Here is an 18,954-nt window from a genome sequence, read left to right as displayed (position 1 = left end):
AGTTACGCAATTGAACCATAGAAGTATATTTTCCATAATTGTCTTCCAAAAAACTGGAGTGTGAGAGCAGTAAGCCTGATTAGATTCTATTTTACAAAAATAGTTAGTCCAATAAAAAATATTCCAATAAAAAATATATAATAAATAGTCCAATAAAAATTATTCCAATAAAAATATAAAAAAAATATTCACTCTGATACTTAGATTTTGTCTATTTTATTCAATATATCTGACAAATGATGTTGATAAGGCATTTATTCACTCTGATTCTTAGATTTTGTCAATTTTATCCGATATACTCGACAAAGAATGCTGACAAAGCATTTATTCACTCTGATACTTAGATTTTGTCAATTATATCCAATGTATCTGACAAAGGATGTTGATAAGGCATTTATTCACTCTGGTACTTAGATTTTGTCAATTTTATCCGATATATTCGACAAAGGATGCTGACAAAGCAGTTATTCACTCTGGTACTTAGATTTTGTCAATTTTATCCGATATATTCGACAAAGGATGCTGACAAAGCATTTAATCTTTCTGATACTTACATTTTGTCTATTTTATTCGATATATCCGACAAATGATGTTGATAAGGCATTTATTCACTCTGGTACTTAGATTTTGTCAATTATATTCGATGTATCTGACAGATGATGTTGATAAAAAATTATTCACTCTAACACTTAGATTTTGTCAATTATATTTGAAATATCTAACAAAAGATGTTGCGAAAAAAAATTATTCACTCTGACACTTAGATTTTGTCAATTTTATCCGACATGTCAATTTTAACTGACATATCCGACAAATGATCTTGATAATGCATTTATTCACTCTAGTACTTAGATTTTATCACTTATATCTGATATATTCGACAAAGGATGCTGATAAAGCATTTATTCACTCTGATACTTAGATTTTGTCAATTTTATCCGATGTATCTGACAATAGATGTTGATAAAAAATTATTCACTCTGACGCTTAGATTTTTTTAATTTTATCCCATGTATTCGAGAAAGGGTTGTTGATATAGAATTTAATCAAACCGATACTTAGATTTTGTCAATTTTATCCCAAGTATTCGAGAAAGGGTTGTTGATATAAAATTTAAGCAAATTGATACTTAGATTTTGCCAATTTTATCCGATATACCCGACAAATGATGTTGATAATGCATTTAGAGGATGTTGATAAGGCATTTATTCACTCTTATACTTGGATTTTACCAATTTATCCCATGTATTCGAGAAAGAGATGTTGATATAGAACTTAATCACTCTGATACTTAGATTTTATTCAAGATATTCAACAAAAGGTGCTGATAAAGCATTTAATCACTCTGATACTTAGATTCTGTCAATTTTATGCGATGCATTTGACAGAGGATGTTGATAAAAAAATTATTCAGTCTGACACTAAGATTTTGTCAATTATATTGGATGTATCTGAGAAAGGATGTTGATAAAAAAAATTATTAACTCTGACACTTAGATTTTGTCAATTTTATCTGACTTGTCAATTTTAACTGACATATCCGACAAATGATGTTGATAATGCATTTATTCACTCTGATACTTGCATTTTGTCAATTATATTCGATGTATCTGACAATAGATGTTGATATAAAAAATTTATTCACTCTGACGCTTAGATTTTTTCAATTTTATCCCATGTATTCGAGAACGGGTTGTTGATATAGAATTTAATCAATCCGATACTTAGATTTTGTCAATTTTATCACCTGTATTCGAGAAAGGGTTGATTATATAGAATTCAATAAAACTGATAACAAAAATGAACTTTGAAAAATCGATAGAATGTAACTGTGACAAGTTAAACCATAACAAAAACACTACTAAAATATTCCAACTCTTTTATTTCAATGAAAGAAATCCAAAATGAACCTTTAAAAATCAAGAAAATGTAAGTGTGGCAAGGTAATCCACGATAAAACACTAGTGAAATATTCCAACTCTTGCATTTCAACGAAAGAAATCCAAAATGAACTTTGAAAAATCAAGAGAATGTAACTGTGACAAGGTAAACCATGACAAAACACTACTGAAATATTCCAACTCTCGCATTTCAACGAAATAAATTCAAAAATGAACTTTGAACAATCAAGAGAATTTAAGTGGGACAAGGTAAACCACGACAAAACACTACTGAAATATTCCAACTCTTGCATTTCAATGAAAGAAATCCAATCCACCAACATAAGAGTTGCATTTTTTCGGTACTCCAAAGAAATTTAATTCCTTACTGTCATTTCAAAAATGTTTCATCTCATTCGAAGACATGTAAAAAAAAAAGTTGAAAAATTATATCATGTAAAAAAAAATAAAAAAAATTTTTTAAAAAAAAAGAAAAAAAAAATTGGGGGCCAAAAAGTTGGAGGGAGGGGTTGCCCTTCGAGTTGGGGGAAAGGGGACCTTTGGGGGGTTGATGTATCTGCTGGTTAGGGTCGTTGGTGCTTATGATCCTTGATGGTTCGTACTCACATACACCTTACTACTTGATTTGCAAGGATTTTTAAGGTTTGTTCTGAATTTCATTATTAAAATTATTTTCTTGCCATATACATCTCTCTTAGTATCAACTTTTTAGTATACTATAGCGTTAGACTCTATTTTAAACTGACAACACTGTTCAAACGCCACTTGTATATTATACAGAACACATCGAAGAAGTAAAGCTATCCATTATTAAAATTCCTTTCTTGCCATCTACATCCCTCTTAGTATCAAATTTTTGGTATACTATAGCGTTAAACTCTATTTTAAATTGACAACACCGTTAAAACGCCAATGGTGTATTATACGGAATAAATCGAAGAAGTAAAGCTAGGTCAAGTTATAAGACCATTTTATTATCGTTAACCATTTCCATAGATTGATATTGTTCCAAATTTATAATAAACAATGTATGAATTAATATGCTCTTCAGGGTTACCTTAACTGCTAATCACTTTAACCCTTTTTTTCTCCATCTTCATACGATCCAATTCGCAAAAGTTATCTGGCTCTGTTTTTTCCCTATTATTCAAATAAGATCGTTCGTACAGTCCAATTCGCGAATCTATTATCCCTTTTTGCAAATGTCAATCAAACAATTCTGATTGTAGCATCCATGAAAACGTGGAGTTGAAACAAACTTGTGTAACAAGCCAGATTTCAAGACCCAGTGAGGAATCTCCGCTTGTACTGCTCGTTTTTTTGCAATGTGCACGTGGAAGGAACATGAATATTTTTGTAGAGTTGATATAAATAACAAAAAGCCACTCTGGTTGTCTTATACAATCACAACCATACTCTCAAAGCGTGTTTGACCACTTTATAGGTAAAGGTTTGCCAGCTTTTTTAAAATGTCCACGTGTAACTGTAGTGTCTCAGACGTAGGTTTTCCTGTCCCGTTTCTTGTACCCTTTCATGTACCCCTCAAATCTTATACAAGCTTACTACTGGTATTCTCGAATAAACTTCGGCGAGGGCTCATATGATTGTAAATTGAAAGTTCTCGTTCAATTTTTAGGAGTCAGAAGAGATAGGAGGGAAACTAGCCCACCTTCTCCATGCCCTATTTTTCTCAAACCCATCCGATAAGATCTTTGAGAGAGCCATTTTTTTCAAAAGATTTCAGAGGTCAGATAACAAAAACTCCGATGTCGACACAACCCCCCAGGGCCCGGGGGGCAGGCATTGTAAGCTATGTCCTGGTGGCTTATGTTTTTCTTACGAAAGGGATGCTGGTATAAACTTCAGAGAGGATTCATCTGAATGGAAATTAAAAGTTGTAGTTCATTTTCTCAGAGTGAAAAAAGATTGGAGGACAACTAGCCCCTCCCGCCCTCCATGCCTTTGGGTTTATCGGATGGATAAACTCATCCGATAAAAATTTTAGGTGACCATTTTGTTAAAATTAGTTCAACCTTCAGATATTAAGGATCCGGGGTCGACGCAACCCCCCAGGGCCTAGGGACAGACGTTGTAAGTTATACTCTGGGGATATATATGGTTCTTTTGGAAGGGATGCTCGTATAAACTTCACAGAGGGCTCATTTGATTGAAAATAGAAAGTTATAGTTCACTTTTAAGTGTCAAAAGAGACTGAAGGATAATCATCTCCCCCTCCCTCCCACGTCCTTATTCCCCAAACCTGTCCGATAAAAATTTTGAGATAGCCATTTTTTTCAAAAATAGTTACAACATCAGATTAAAAAAAAACTCCGAGGTTGACACAAACCCACTTTTTCACTTTGTTATTGTTAATTTGATACCAGTTTTGATGAACATTTGATTTGTTTTAAGTTTGATTTTGAAACAAGGAACCTTTAAAAACTTGAAACTTTTTGCAATCAAAAACGAACAAAAATTAATTAAAAATATTTCCTAAAAATAAGTTTTTAAAATAAAATTAAAGGCCACTTTAAACTTAAGCTCAGCAGATGAAAATACCTGTTAAAATTCAAACTCCAAACGACCAGAGATTACTATTAAACAATAATTTAAACCCAAAACGAACAGAAATTAAATAAACAATCATAGCAAAGAACATACAACAAGTATTAATGTAAATACATTCTTATACCACACTGGCTATACATGACAAACGAAACTCAGAGAAGAGAGAAAGTAACAAAATTAAAAATAAAATCAAAAAGGGTGAAAAAACGAGGATTTTGTCAGCCAGCGAACCATGAAGAAGACAAAATATAAGCAAATATTTCGACAAGGACCTCCGCCAAGTCGTCCTCAGTGCTAAACAAAAACAAAAAAGAGAAGAAAAAAAAAAAACGAAAATCTAACCTTTCGAAGTTTCCTGTACAAAGACAGAATAGACACTGAATAAAAAACCAGGCAGGAATCAATGAAAATGAAATTTACCAAGATGATTGTGTAAGGATCTTTCGTCTTGCATTAATTTTGGCTGGTCTACAATTTCGGTTTTCATTAGATATGCAAATAGGTTCTTTTAAATTTTTTCGGGTTAAAATATTGATTGAGTCCTTCAAGATTAAACTGTCGTAAATTGTGCTTAATGAAATATCTCCAGTATCTCTATTTATTGATAAATTTTTGTTCATATATTTTTTTATCTCAATTACCTCCTTAAAAGTTTGTGGTACGCCATTAACAGTTGATATTAAGGTTGCCTCGTCAAACAAAACTAGATGGGCCGGGTTTACGAAAATATGCGAAGCCAATGCCGAATCAAAATTGTCATTGTTATTTTTTAATCTCAGGGACTTATCTATTGAAATTTTGTGCTCATGCAGACGTTCACCTAGTTGTTGATGGGTTCTACCAATGTAAAATTTTCCACAAGAACACGGGATTCTGTAGACACCACTACCCAGTACAGGGTCTGTTTTATCCTTTCCTGAGTTAAAAAAATGTTCAACCCTTTGTTCGGTTCTGAAAGAAACAGAGAGATTATGTTTATTTAAAATTTTTCTAAGTTTATCACCAAGTTTCGGGATGTATGGTAAAACGATGAAAGTTTTTTCTCAATTGCCGGTGTAACTGAATCAAGGGGGACAAGCTCCCTATTTTGTTCTTTTATCTTTTTTAATGGTCTATCTATTATATTTTCAATGAGTTTGATTGGGTAACCATTGCAAAAAAGAATATCCTTGACATAATTTAGTTCAGAATTTATATGATTACGGGAACAAATTTTTAAAACTCTGTCTACTAAAGAGATTATTACCCCTCTTTTTACAGAAGGAGTGTGATGGGAAGAGAAATGTAGATATCGATCATTATGAGTCGGCTTTCTATATATAGAAAATTCAAGACCAGGATTAGTTTTTATAATCAAAACATCTAAGAAAGGCAGCATACCTGAATCTTCGAGTTCCATTGTGAACTGGAGATTCGAATCAAAAGAGTTCAAATGTGCCAAAAAATCTCTTAGAGAGTCTTGTCCATGTTCCCAAACAGAAACGATATCATCAACAAAACGAAACCAGATGGAGTGTTTTAAGTGGAAACTATTCAAAGCAGACTGTTCTATGAAATCCATGTAAAAGTTTGCAAAATAAGGAGACAAGACAGTGCCCATGGATAAGCCCATTATTTGAAGAAAAAACTAGTTTCGGAATTTAAAATACGAGGAGTATTTGGTGCAAAGACGGACAAGGGTCATTATTGTATCAATTTCCAAAGTTTTGTAATCCGACCAAGCTGAATTTTCCTCTAATTTTCTTTGTAAAGCCTGCTCACATTTGTGAACATCGCATGAAGTGTACATAGAAACTGCATCAAAACTAGATAAAACGGTATTTGCTGTTGTACTTTGATTTTTTAACTTCTCAACAATATCTATGGAGTTTTTAATATAGGATTTCTGTGTGCTTAAAAGAGGCTTAAAAATGGTGGCTAAGAAACTTCCTATACCCGTAGCTGGAGAACTATAACATGCTACAATTGGACGTAACGGGATATCTTTCTTATGGATTTTAGGCAGACCATAAAACTTAGGGGCTGAACAACCTTTGGGATAAAATTTTCTGCACATTTGAGGGGTAATTAGTATAGTATCTTTTAAAATTCCTCGTTCATTTCTCAACTTCTGTGTGTATTTGTCCGTGGGATCAAAATTTATTTTTTTGTAAACATGTTTGTCCATTAAAAGGGTGTTAACTTTTAATTCATAATCTGAAGAATTCATAATTATAACTTTGTTTCCTTTGTCCGCTTTCGTAATTACTGTGTTTTTGTCTTTTTTTAAATTTCGGAGGATTTTAATTTCTTTCTTTGATTGAGTTGAAATTGGCAAAGATGGCCTATAATCAAAAATACTCTTTACAATTTCACCTCTGATTAGGTCTGGATTTTCTACTTCACCATGAGAGCTAAAAATAGCAGACTCCACGCCCGTAATAATTTCTGAAGTATTTACGTGTTTGAGCCATTGCAAATTTTGGTCCTTTTGAAAGAATACTTAGTTCCTTGGATGTAAATACCTTAGAGGATAAATTTTCCAAAGGAGGACCAGGACAAAATCTAGGAAGGAAAATTCGTGTTTGTTGAAACTGTTGAAATTCCAGTTTTGAGAATTTTTCCGATAAACGAGTTGTTGCTAAATGGAATATATGTCTGAAAGACCTATTTGAGATTTGTAAAATCTGGCGAAAATCTTGAGTGGACAAAATATGATATAATAATGATTTTAAAACAATTATTTTATTACGAAGAACGAATCTTATGGATCTCTGTTCTTTTAAAATGTGATCAGGTTGCGGAAATCATTTTATGACTAAACGTTCCCACAGATTGTGTGCGTAAATGTATGTTGAAACTTAAACAAGGTGGAATAGGTCACATAGGTCATGAAGTGAGCAGAGAAGAGATTTATTAGTACTACCCCAGACAAAACAGCAATAAGAAAGGTAAGGAAATATAAAAGCATAATAAAGAGAAAGCATAACATCAGGGGGAAGAAATGAGTTAACCCTATATAACATTGAAGATTGGCGGAGGACAAGGGAACGGTTATGAGTTATATGGGGTTTAAAAGAAAGAAAACAGTCAAGATACACACCAAGAAATTTCACTATAGAAGCTTGCGGTATAATATCATTCCCATAAGTCAGGATGGTTGGTTCCCCTGCGTCTCTCATACGATAAGGGGTTCTAAAGTGTACAATGGCACTTTTTTGGCTGTTGAGAGTCATACCATTTGACCAGCACCAGTCTTTTACTGTCAATCTTTTAATGTCAAGGATATTCTTTTCTGCAATGGTTACCCAATCAAACTCATTGAAAATATAATAGATAGACGATTAAAAAAGATAAAAGAACAAAATAGGGAGCTTGTTCCCCTTGATTCAGTTACACCGGCTATTGAGAAAAAAACTTTCATCGTCTTACCATACATCCCGAAACTTGGCGATAAACTTAGAAAAATTTTAAATAAACATAATCTCTCTGTTTCTTTCAGAACCGAACAAAAGGTTGAACATTTTTTTAACTCAGGAAAGGATAAAAACAGACCCTGTACTGGGTAGTGGTGTCTACAGAATACCGTGTTCTTGTGGAAAATTTTACATTGGTAGAACCCATCAACAACTAGGTGAACGTCTGCATGAGCACAAAATTTCAATAGACAAGTCCCTGAGATTAAAAAATAACAATGACAACTTTGATTCGGCATTGGCTTCGCATATTTTCGTAAACCCGACCCATCTAGTTCTGTTTGACGAGGCAACTTTAATATCAACTGTTAATGGCGTACCACAAACTTTTAAGGAGGTAATTGAGATAAAAAAATATATGAACCAAAATTTAGCAATAAATAAAGATACTGGAGATATTTCATTAAGCCCAATTTACGACAGTTTAATCTTGAAGGACTCAATCAATATTTTAACCCGAAAAAACTTAAAAGAACCTATTTGCATATCTAATGAAAACCGAAATTGTAGACCAGCCAAAATTAATGCAAGACGAAAGATCCTTACACAATCATCTTGGTAAATTTTATTTTCATTGATTCCTGCCTGGTTTTTTATTCAGTGTCTATTCTGTCTTTGTACAGGAAACTTCGAAAGGTTAGATTCTCGTTTTTTTTTTTCTCTTTTTTGTTTTTGTTTAGCACTGAGGACGACTTGGCGGAGGTCCTTGTCGAAATATTTGCTTATATTTTGTCTTCTTCATGGTTCGCTGGCTGACAAAATCCTCGTTTTTTCACCCTTTTTGATTTTATTTTTCATTTTGTTACTTTCTCTCTTCTCTGAGTTTCGTTTGTAATAATGTAAATGAATAAATAGATCTTAAAGCGAGTAATGCCTTGATTGAATATGAAGATCAAGCTTAGAATGAAATAAGAATTTCCTATTGAAGTATAAATCAAACTAAAAACGAACAGAAATTAAATAAACAATCAATGCAAACAAGCATACAATAGATATTAATGTGAATTAATAAATAACTCTTAAAACGAGTGAAACTTAAATTGAATATGCAAATAAAGCTTGAAACGAATAAAAATCACTACAAACAAGAGTTTGGGTATCAACTCCTTCTCTCACTGTAAAATTCTTTAAGCCCTCTGCGTCATTGGCGCTTTACTGAAAACTATATGCGTCTTGAACAGTCTTGGAAAGTATAAACAATATCAAATTGAATATTTGGTGTATAATGATATTAATTGTTGAAAGATCCATCAGTTCAAGAATTTATTTCACTGTAGTTTTATTTTTATTTTCAATGCTGTAAGAACTGGAAAAGAAAATATTTGTAATATAATTCGTTTTCAGTTAAGCACCAATGACGCAATAAGCTTTTGTTTTTTATTTACAGTAAGGAAGGAGGCAGTATCCAAACTCGTGTTTGTAGTGAGACTATGTTCGTCTTGAACAACTTTAAAAAGAGCTAATATATTAAACTGAATACTTGATGTATAATGATATTGATTGCTGAAAGCTCATCAGTTCAAAATTTTACTATAATTTTAATGTTTAATTTCAATATTAAGTACAAAAGAAAATATTGTCATAGAATTGGTTTTTAGTAAAGCGCCAATGACGCAGTAGGTTTTAGACTTTTACAGTGAGTGAAGGAGGTGATACCCAAATTCTTGTTTGTAGTGATTTTTGTTCGTTTCAAGCTTGATTTGCATATTCAATTTAAGTTTCACTCGTTTTAAGATTTATTTACTAATTTATATTAATATCTATTGTATGCTTGTTTGAACTGATTTTTTATTTTATTTCTGTTCGTTTTAAGTTTCATTTATACTTCATTAGGAAAATATTTTTTTTCGTTTTAAGCTTGATTTTCATATTCAATCTAAGCATTACTCGCTTTAAGATTCATTTATGCAATTATATTAGTATTTTTTGTATGTTTTTTGTTATGATTGTTTACTTAATTTCTATTCGTTTTGGGTTTCATTTATTCTTTAATAGTAATTTCTGGTCGTTTTGAGGTTGAACTTTAACAGGTATTTGTATCTGCTGAGTTTGAGTTTAAAATGGCCTTTACTTTTCTTTGAAAAACTTATTTGTCGGAAAGTTTTTTTTAATTAATTCATCAAAATGGTTTTCCTTGACGTTGCTTATTAATTCTAACTTTTTCACTTTTCTTTTTATACCTCAAGTATTTTATGCTCCAGCTCTCTATTGTTCATTTCAGTATCATAGCCCCACAAAGAAAAAGAAACTTCAGAGTTTAAGAAAGTTTAAAGAAAATTAAGTTTTATATAAGTATAGTCTTGGGACATTGAGTTTGGTTTGAAACCCAAGGGTAGAGGCCAGTATTAATAATTGTTTTTGTGCCCTTTCTAAATGGCCAGTTTGTTAATTGTTATTTTTTCCTTATAGGCTTCCGTTGCGGAGACTAATAAAATATTCCAAATGAGTTGAAATATGTGTGATTTCTTACTTCAAAATTTAGTGTATTTGCCTTTATAAAATCTTTCAATAAAAAAAGAAATTCTAAACTTTTAAATGAAAGTGTCACTAAGGAAGTAGGCTAGACTTAATCCTTAAAAAGTTTAAAATGATTTAAAATCGTCTCCGATAAGGGGCAGGAAAGAAACAAAATGATTCCCAAGAGACAGAGTAAAAATGTCGTTAGTATTTTATATCATAGACACATTTCTTTTAATCGGTATTTTACGCTATTAAGACTTTTTTAGGGGGAGATTAGGTATCCACCAGAAAAAAGTAAAATAAAACAGGTTAAAAGGTCAAAAAATTCGAAGATACATACATTGTTTTAATTTTAGCACGGGACCCCGTGAATGACCCTTAACTTTTTGATATTCAAGAGGAAACTACATGCTGGTATATGACGGTAAAATATTCTGGCCACTTAATATCCTTTTTTATTTCCTCAGACACAAACTTGAATGCTTCCATATATGCACTTTTCAGTGCCCAAGCACTTATGCAAAAATATAAGCTAAAATATTTTTCCGTCGTGTGGTTTTCCCAATATATTTTCAACGCATTTCCGCTGTTCTCACAGCAATTTGCTAACACCACAATTAAACTAGTAATGCCAAATTTCCTTCTCTTTTGTTTTGTTAACTGTATTCGTGACTTAGACTCAGATAAAGGTTTATATAGGACTTAGCAATGCATAAATATTTATTTAGGACTAAACTCCCAGTTGCGATCCAGGGGAGGGGCTAGGGGGGCCCTAACGTAGTCCAAAGTTGCGTAATTTACTTATTTAACGCAAGTTTGCGTTAAATAAACTTGCTTATAATGCAAGTTTAACAGATCAACCTATTTTGCACCCCCCCCCTAAAAAATCCTGGATCTGCCCCTGTAAACTCCTCCCGGTTATGTATTACGGATGTGAGCTGTGGGGTTTTAGAGAAAGTGAGGATTTGGAGAGAATGCAAAGAAATTATTTTAAGCGAGTTTTTAGGGCCCATAAATCCATTCGCAGTATTGTACTGGAGGGGGATTTAGGACTAAGTAGGTTAAGAAAAGATAGGTTAATAAGAATGGTGAAGTTTAGGATAAAAATTTTAAGAAGTAAAATAGGCTAGCGAAAGAAGCGTATTTTAGTTTGTTGGAGGATAAGATAGAGGTAGGGTGGCCACAGGAAATTAAGAAAATTTTAGATGAAGTTGGATATTCGTATTTTTGGAATGAAGGTCAGAAATCAAAGTCGGATACAATGGTTGATAAGGTAAAAGAAAGGTTACACGAGCAAGGAATACAGCAGTGGTAGGCTCGGAAGGAGGCATCGGGATCTGTGAGTACGTATAGTACGGTGAAGAACATATAAGGGGAAGAAGTTTATTTTCAGTTGGGGTTGAAAGGGGAAGGAATAAAATGGATTTTGAATTTAAGGGCCGATTGATATTGGGGAAAGGGAGAGCAAACTTATAAGTCATAGAGTTAACCCAGTACCTTGTCCGATGTGTGGGGAAGATGATGAGGATATTATTAATTTTTGGGGGAATTGTAAGGAATTGGCGGATCTGAGAAATGAGTGTTTTTCATTAGTGTTGGCAGATGTAATGTGGGTGGAAGGGATTGTAGGATCACGAGTTAAAATGACATTAACGACCTTGGCTAAGTATGTTGATGAAGGGCTGAAACATCATGAAAGATGTAGCCTATCTCTTTATAAATATTTTCGTGAAGATTCATATATAAGTACGTTTTTTCTTTTTAATTTATTTGTGTTTTTTTAATTTATTCGTGTTTTTTGTTGGTTTTGTTATGTTTATGTTCTGTTTTTGTTTTGTTTCTTTTTTCCTATGGCCCGATGGCTTTTTTTGGAAATACATACATACATATAATAAAAATTGAGTTTCTTTTCGTATAGATTAGGCTACTTAGTATATACACTGCGTTAAATTTAACTTGAAAAAGTTAATAGCAGCCATTCCCCTGTCAGTACCAAGTCGATATCCAGAATGCACTCAAGGAACCAATTTACTTTAGCCTGTAACTCCATTTATTGTTTTGATGGCAAGCAATTTCAAAATGTAATAGAAACAAATAGAAGTAATCAGTACATAAAGGCTAAAACAGATTAGCCTGTTTTAGGGTACTAAGGGTAAACAAACAGGGTAACTAAGCACGGTACCTTGTCACTGGTTTTTGGAAAACCTGCAGCCAAAAGAGGTTGCTTCATATTAAGATTAAATAAATAAAATAACAAGTTTTTATTAACTGAAAGTAAGGAGCGACATTAAAACATAAAACAAACAGAAATTAATCCGTATATAAAAGGGGCTGTCCCCTCCTCAACGCCTCGCTCTTTACGCTAAAGTTTTTTATTGTTTAAAAAATAAATTTGTGTGACAAAGTCAAATTGTAGCGTAAAGAGCGAGACGTTGAGGAGGGGACAGCCCCTTTTATACACGGAATAATTTCTGTTCGTTTTAAGTTTTAATGTCGCTCCTTGCTTTCAGTTAAAAACACTTGTTTTTTTTATTTAATCTCTGAACGTTTTTGAATTAATGCAGCAATGATTTTGGCTCACCATATATGAATAATTAAAACGAAATTTGTATATTAATTTTACTTTTTTGGCTAAATGGCTTTCTCGAATTTTTTTTTAACGTAACTTATGAATTAACTTACGTAACAAACTCCTATATTCGTATGGTTTTATTACGTGTATTAGGGAGTTTGCCCCCAAGTCAATATCTCGCTCTTTACGCTGAAGTTTGAATTTTGTTTTACAAACCCCTGAATCACAAAGGCCGGTTAATTAAAATAGATAGCTCCTTTGAAAGTACAAAAAAAAAACTTTAGCGTAAAGAGTGAAGTATTGACTAGGGGGAAAACCCCATCATATACGTAATAATTTCTGTTCGTTTTAAGTTTTAATGTTGCTCCTTACTTTCAGTTGAAAAAACTTGTTTTTTATTTAATTTCCGATCGTTTTTTAAATAATACTGGGAAATCCGGTGCCCTCTTCATAGAAATGTCCATTCCCCCAAGAAAACATCCCCCATTGAAATATATTCCCCCGTAATCCACTCCCCCGACCCCCCCCCCCCCACCATGCTGCCGTCTGATTTTTGGGTCACTTAAAAAGGGCACTATAACTTTTAATTTCCGTTCGAATGAGCCCTCTCACGATATTCTAGGAATACTGGATCGATACAATCACCCCTGGGGGGGGGGAACAAACAAATAAACACTCATCCATGATCTTCCTTCTGGCAAAAAAATGCAAAATTCCACATTTTGGCAGATAGGAGCTTGAAACTTCTATAGAAGGGTTGTCTGATACGCTGAATCTGATGATGTACTTTTCATTAAAGTTCTATCACTTTTAGGGGTTGTTTCTTCCTTTTTTCAAAAATAAGGCAAATTTTCTTAGGTGCGTAACTTTAGATGGGTAAGACTAAACTTAATGAAACTTCTATTTTTGAAATCAGCATAAAAATCTGATTCTATTGATGTATCTATTGGTATCAGAATACTGGTATTTAGAGTTTTGGTTACTATTGAGCCGGGGCGCTCCTTACTTACAGTTCGTTCAGGCGAACTGTTTGAAAAATAATCGATAATGCTGATTCAAGCCGTTAGCTACGAATGTACCCATTGACTAGCTCGGTATTTACCGTTGCTCCAGGGGCACTAGAGATACTAGCCTACCGCATCTCAATCCAAATGTACAGACTGAACGATCAGAATTTATACCAATTCATACATCAAAGTAAAAATACAACAACCAATTTCCATTAAACATTGATATTTACAAAAATTTCATTCATTTCCTGACTTGTTCCTATTTACGTTCATTAAGACACAAAAGAGTTTTAGTGTTTGGAATAAACTAAGCACAGGCAAGACATACACAAAGGCACAAAGCATGAAACTGTTAAAAGGCTTAAGGACAAGGGCGTAATTTGCTATGGGGCAGGAGGGGACAACTCCCTTTCGCAGAATTTCGGTTCCCCCCAGACGCCAGTTTGCCCATCCCCCCAGCTGAAACTTAGTTTCTTCAAAAATCGTGTCAAAACTTAGATATGCCTGCATAGTTCAAGTATCGACAGAAAGATTAGTTTTTTTTAGTATATGTTAACCTTTATGGTACTATATGGCTCTTTATATAGTTTTCACTGCCATTTTCATTTGATTTTGGAAAAGTGGCTCCAGCTTTGCCTCCCCCGCCCCTGCAGGATTTTGCCGAAATTACGCCACTGATTAAGAGCATTAAATAAAATACATAAGTATATTTAAAATTTGTATTCTCTGCATCTGAATCAGTAGGGGGGGGTAGCTGCCCCCTGTTTTTCTGATATTTAACATTTAATCCCTTTGAATTTGTGTAAAAGATATACCTGTGGTATACCCCCCCAGATTATGAAGCCTAAAACGACTATTGATCTGAATAGTTAATAGTTTGGTCTTCACATCTAAGTACGTTGGGGAACAAGAACTGTGTGTCTAAATCATTCATATACTTATGAAGAAAACACATAAAAACCGCATAACGTTTCATGGGCACAAATGACGGGCAAACGTAGTGTTTGTTGTGGTATATTTCAATTCTTGTGAGTCAAAATAAACCGCCAAGTAATGCTCGGGGATAGTCTTGTTTGTCCAACATGAAACGACGCATTTCATCTAATAAAGCCTAAAATCTTTCCACTATATCAGCATGTTATAACAAAATGAAAGCAAAAGAAAATGTTGTGCTTTTAGGAAATGGGAAAGCTGCTGACAAAATAATTCTATGCTGGGGAAAATGAAACCGTCTTTTCATTCGTCTACTTTTTACACGAAACATTAATTGTTAATCCTTAAGAATGGTTTAACTGATTAATAAAGCTTCTAAACAGTTGTTTTTAAGCATTATTAATGTTAATAGAGCACATTCTCTGTGATTTGACAAGTTTCTTTCAACATATCATTACTGTACACATCCTCTTTTCCTTGCCTCTCTCTCTCTCTCTCTCTCTCTCTCTCTCTCTCTCTCTCTCTCTCTCTCTCTCTCTCTCTCTCTCTCTCTCTCTCTCTCTTTCTCTCTCAATTTTAAAGTTTACTGTACCCGAAGCTCACAGCTCACTATAGTAAAGAATGACAAAAAAATCGCGAAAAATGTGACCTTGCTAGGAGTAATGTATGTAAAATATGGGATTAAAATATTTATGGGACAATCAACGGAGCTAAAACAGTCTAGAAGGTGCCAAGTTCTTCTTAGGACGTGCTCAGGCATATCAACAAAATTTCTATCTAAAAGCAAAGAACAAAACATCTGAATGTCAAAAAAATACAGTTATCTCCCTTTAAAATACTCTAAGACACGCATCAACTTCAAACAAGCATACAAAATTACGGTTGCCCTCTTAGGGGTGCTTCAAGAAAAGGCTAGTATTTTCTGAAAATAGATATGGATGAGAAAAGAAATGTTTGAAAATTGGGACACATATTGGTCAAATTATGCTTAAAAAATGTAAGTTTTATTTTACAATCTTATCATATATGATTCCACCCAAAGAGAGTTAGAAGCTTATAAGTCAAATTGTCGGTAATTTAATATGAAAAAATAGAGATTAAAAACTGCTAGTGTCAATTATATTGTAGCGAAAATAATTTTCGAACCTGAAAAAAGAAAAATTAGATGTTAGACAAGATTAATCTGCAACAAAATAGGACTAAAGCCGAAATTTCACTGTAAACAATAGTTAAGCAACATTTTTCATTTTCAGAAATTATATGGAGTCAAAATCCAGTCTCCATAAAGTAGGCCTCGTCAGATGGGGAAATTCCCGAAAGGTTAAGGAGGTTAGTTGACTTCAAGACGGAAGACCAACTAGGAACTAATTTCTGCGTTCTTTATCTTCCCCTGCATGATAAAGCATCTGAAAGAATAAAAAAAGTTGTCAAGCGCTAGATGACGTTGATTATTTTTTCTCTGATATTAGTGCCAGTTTCAACTCTTACATATTTCCCAAATTCTTTGATTCAAACACTGACACACAGGGACATAATTTCAAGGACAAGATTGACCATTTGGATCCTAGAAATAAGAAAGAGCCTCTCAAACTTCTGATGGTAGTGAAAACAACGTTTTATGTACCAAACACGATGTCATCGGCCGAAATCAATATAGATGCCAGTGATATCAATCCAATAAAACAAAGATCATAATGTTCCTCACAAGCATTTCAGAATGCTTTAGAAGCTGGGATTAAGGGTTTACCAGACCTTGTAACCACTGAACCTTCTACTAGACTGTGAAACTTATCATCGGTAGCGTTCGACAGTATTCTTTGCTTCTATATTGAATTCCATTGGCTGAAAATGGTCTCAAAGTTCGACTCGTCAATCTTCTAACACGACGTTGCAAATTCCATCTCGACTTCTGAGTGGACCAAAGTATACGTGGAAATCAAGATAGTGGAAATTAGCACCCTCCAAAAAATAGAGTTTTAGAGCAGTGTAGTACTGTTCGACTCGATGTTATGCCTTTCTTGCTTTTATAGCAGTTTCTTGCTTGATCTGAGAGATACATGAAGATAATTCTAATCTACTGAGAGAAAACTACACAATTCATTTTTGTATCACTGTATCACTGCTATGTCCTACAATAAAACTAACTCAAGGTTACCTCTTCATCTCCTAAATTTATGACACTGCATTTTAGGAATCCAGTTGTTCCCAGTTGAGCTATTACTTTGGAATCCGAATTAACTGTATCTATCATTGTTATAGGCTTATCGGCGTTGCTTGAGTCAATTTGTAAATCGCCGGAAGTCCCTGCAAATGAAACTTATAAAATATATACATTTTGTCCTCTTATTTTATTAAACTCATAATTTTCTACCACTTAAATGGCAGCCAGATGAAGAAAAAGAACAAAGATAAATTGTAAACTCTTTTTTCTTCTAGTAAGATTTATATTCTGTGTTTTTTTTTTGTTTTTTTTTCTTCTAAGAAATAAAAGTTTATATCATTTGTGTGCAAGACAAATTTTATAGCCTGATTCTGTCATAGGATTCCTGTTTTAGAATTTAGAAATTTCCAGAAAGCCTTTGTATATCCAGAGTGGTAAAAACAACACATACAAAACTCCTCAGTTTTCTTCTTTCACAAAGTACAAACTGAATTTTAAGTGATAAATAAGTCATTTTAGTACATTTTCCCCAAGAAGCACATACAAAATAAAATAGAGGTAGTTTGTTTGAAGACAAAGTAAAATATTATAGAAAAAAAGAAATAAGAACTGAAGGAGGGAGGAAGCAAATAAAGCAAACGACAAGCCGAGGTATATATAAAGGCTCCTCATTAAACACAACACAATAACATGAGCAAAACCAACCGAAACTTTTAGCCTCCCACAAACAAACTCCTCCATAATGTAGTTGGATTCCCTAAATCTAAACCAAACAATACCCATCTTGTGTCAATTTTATTTGGTTTTTTTTTGTATTTAAATATGTACTTGTAATTTGATTTCTTTTTCAAATAGGAAACTGTACTTGATAACAATAAAAAAAAGTTAAAAACTGTCTAATTTTAGTTTTTTTTTTTTGCAGAACCTTTTCTTTTAATTTATAAAATGTTTTGCAGATGAGAGAACATTACAAAATCAAAGTAATACATGCACAGTTGGACTAAAAGGCTACAAAACTCAGAAATGGGAAATCAATATTTGTCTCTTAAGATAAAGTTGGTTGTGCTATTAAATATGCAAGAACATTATCAATTTTTTTTAAAAGATTCAGAGCAGCAGCAATGTCAATTAAATGGTGATAGTCTTTAAACTATAAAAAGTTCAAACACATCATACGAGAGGTTAATGATGCGTTCTGGGGAATATTTCTTGTTGAAGGGCCAGTCCTCGTCAAAGGTGACTTTCGGTTGAAGCTTTTTGATAATCACAAGTGGAATGACAATCCTGCCTTTAAAGTTTTCAGGGGAGAGTTTTTAGTGTGAACGAGGGTGTGTCAAGCTATACTTGTCACCTCAAATATGGGAGTGTGGTATTAGCAAATATGGGAGTATAATTTCGACATGTAAAAATATTTCCAACGTGGCTGAAGCAGTTTCGCAGGACCACTACTGTAAGCAATACAATGAAGATACCACCCCATCTCCATAGACCTGAAATGAGTAGCAGGTCCAAAAAAATTATAACTGAGGAATTTTGAGATAGCCATTCTGTTCAGCATGGTCGAAAAATCTAATAACTATTTCTTTGAAGACGCCTTAATCCCCCATAGTCCCCGGGGGGAAAGGCTGCAAGCTATGAACTTTGCCCATTGTTTTACATATACTATTGGTTATTGGGAAGTATACAGACGTTTTCTGGCAGGATTTTTTCTGGTGGGGCGGAGGGGGTCAGAGGGAGGGGATTAGGTGGGAGGATCTTTCTATGGAGGAATTTTTCATGGGGGAAGAGAATTTTCATGAAAGGGGTGCTGGACTTCCCAGCATTTTTGAAAAAATAAGCAAAAACTAAATAAAAAAACAAGTTTTTCAACTAAAAGTAATGAGCAAAATTTAAA

General features: G+C 33.4%; 1 protein-coding gene across 4 annotated transcripts in view; it reads right to left on the bottom strand.

The window, feature by feature from the left end:
* The window catches only part of LOC148947082 (zwei Ig domain protein zig-8-like), a 409,223-nt gene that overhangs the window by 277,338 nt on the left and 112,931 nt on the right, over positions 1-18,954 (bottom strand). For all 4 annotated transcript variants that reach the window (XM_089097251.1, XM_089097254.1, XM_089097253.1 and 1 more), the window contains exon 3: positions 17,055-17,203. In XM_089097251.1, coding sequence (XP_088953377.1) covers positions 17,055-17,203 — 149 coding nt within the window. The remainder of the gene's footprint in view (positions 1-17,054; positions 17,204-18,954) is intronic.

Source organism: Artemia sp. Qi Xiang Cuo, chromosome 11, assembly GCF_049724085.1.
Source record: "Artemia sp. Qi Xiang Cuo chromosome 11, ASM4972408v1, whole genome shotgun sequence".
NCBI lineage: Eukaryota > Metazoa > Arthropoda > Branchiopoda > Anostraca > Artemiidae > Artemia > Artemia sp. Qi Xiang Cuo.
This window is presented reverse-complemented; position numbering and strand designations above follow the sequence as displayed.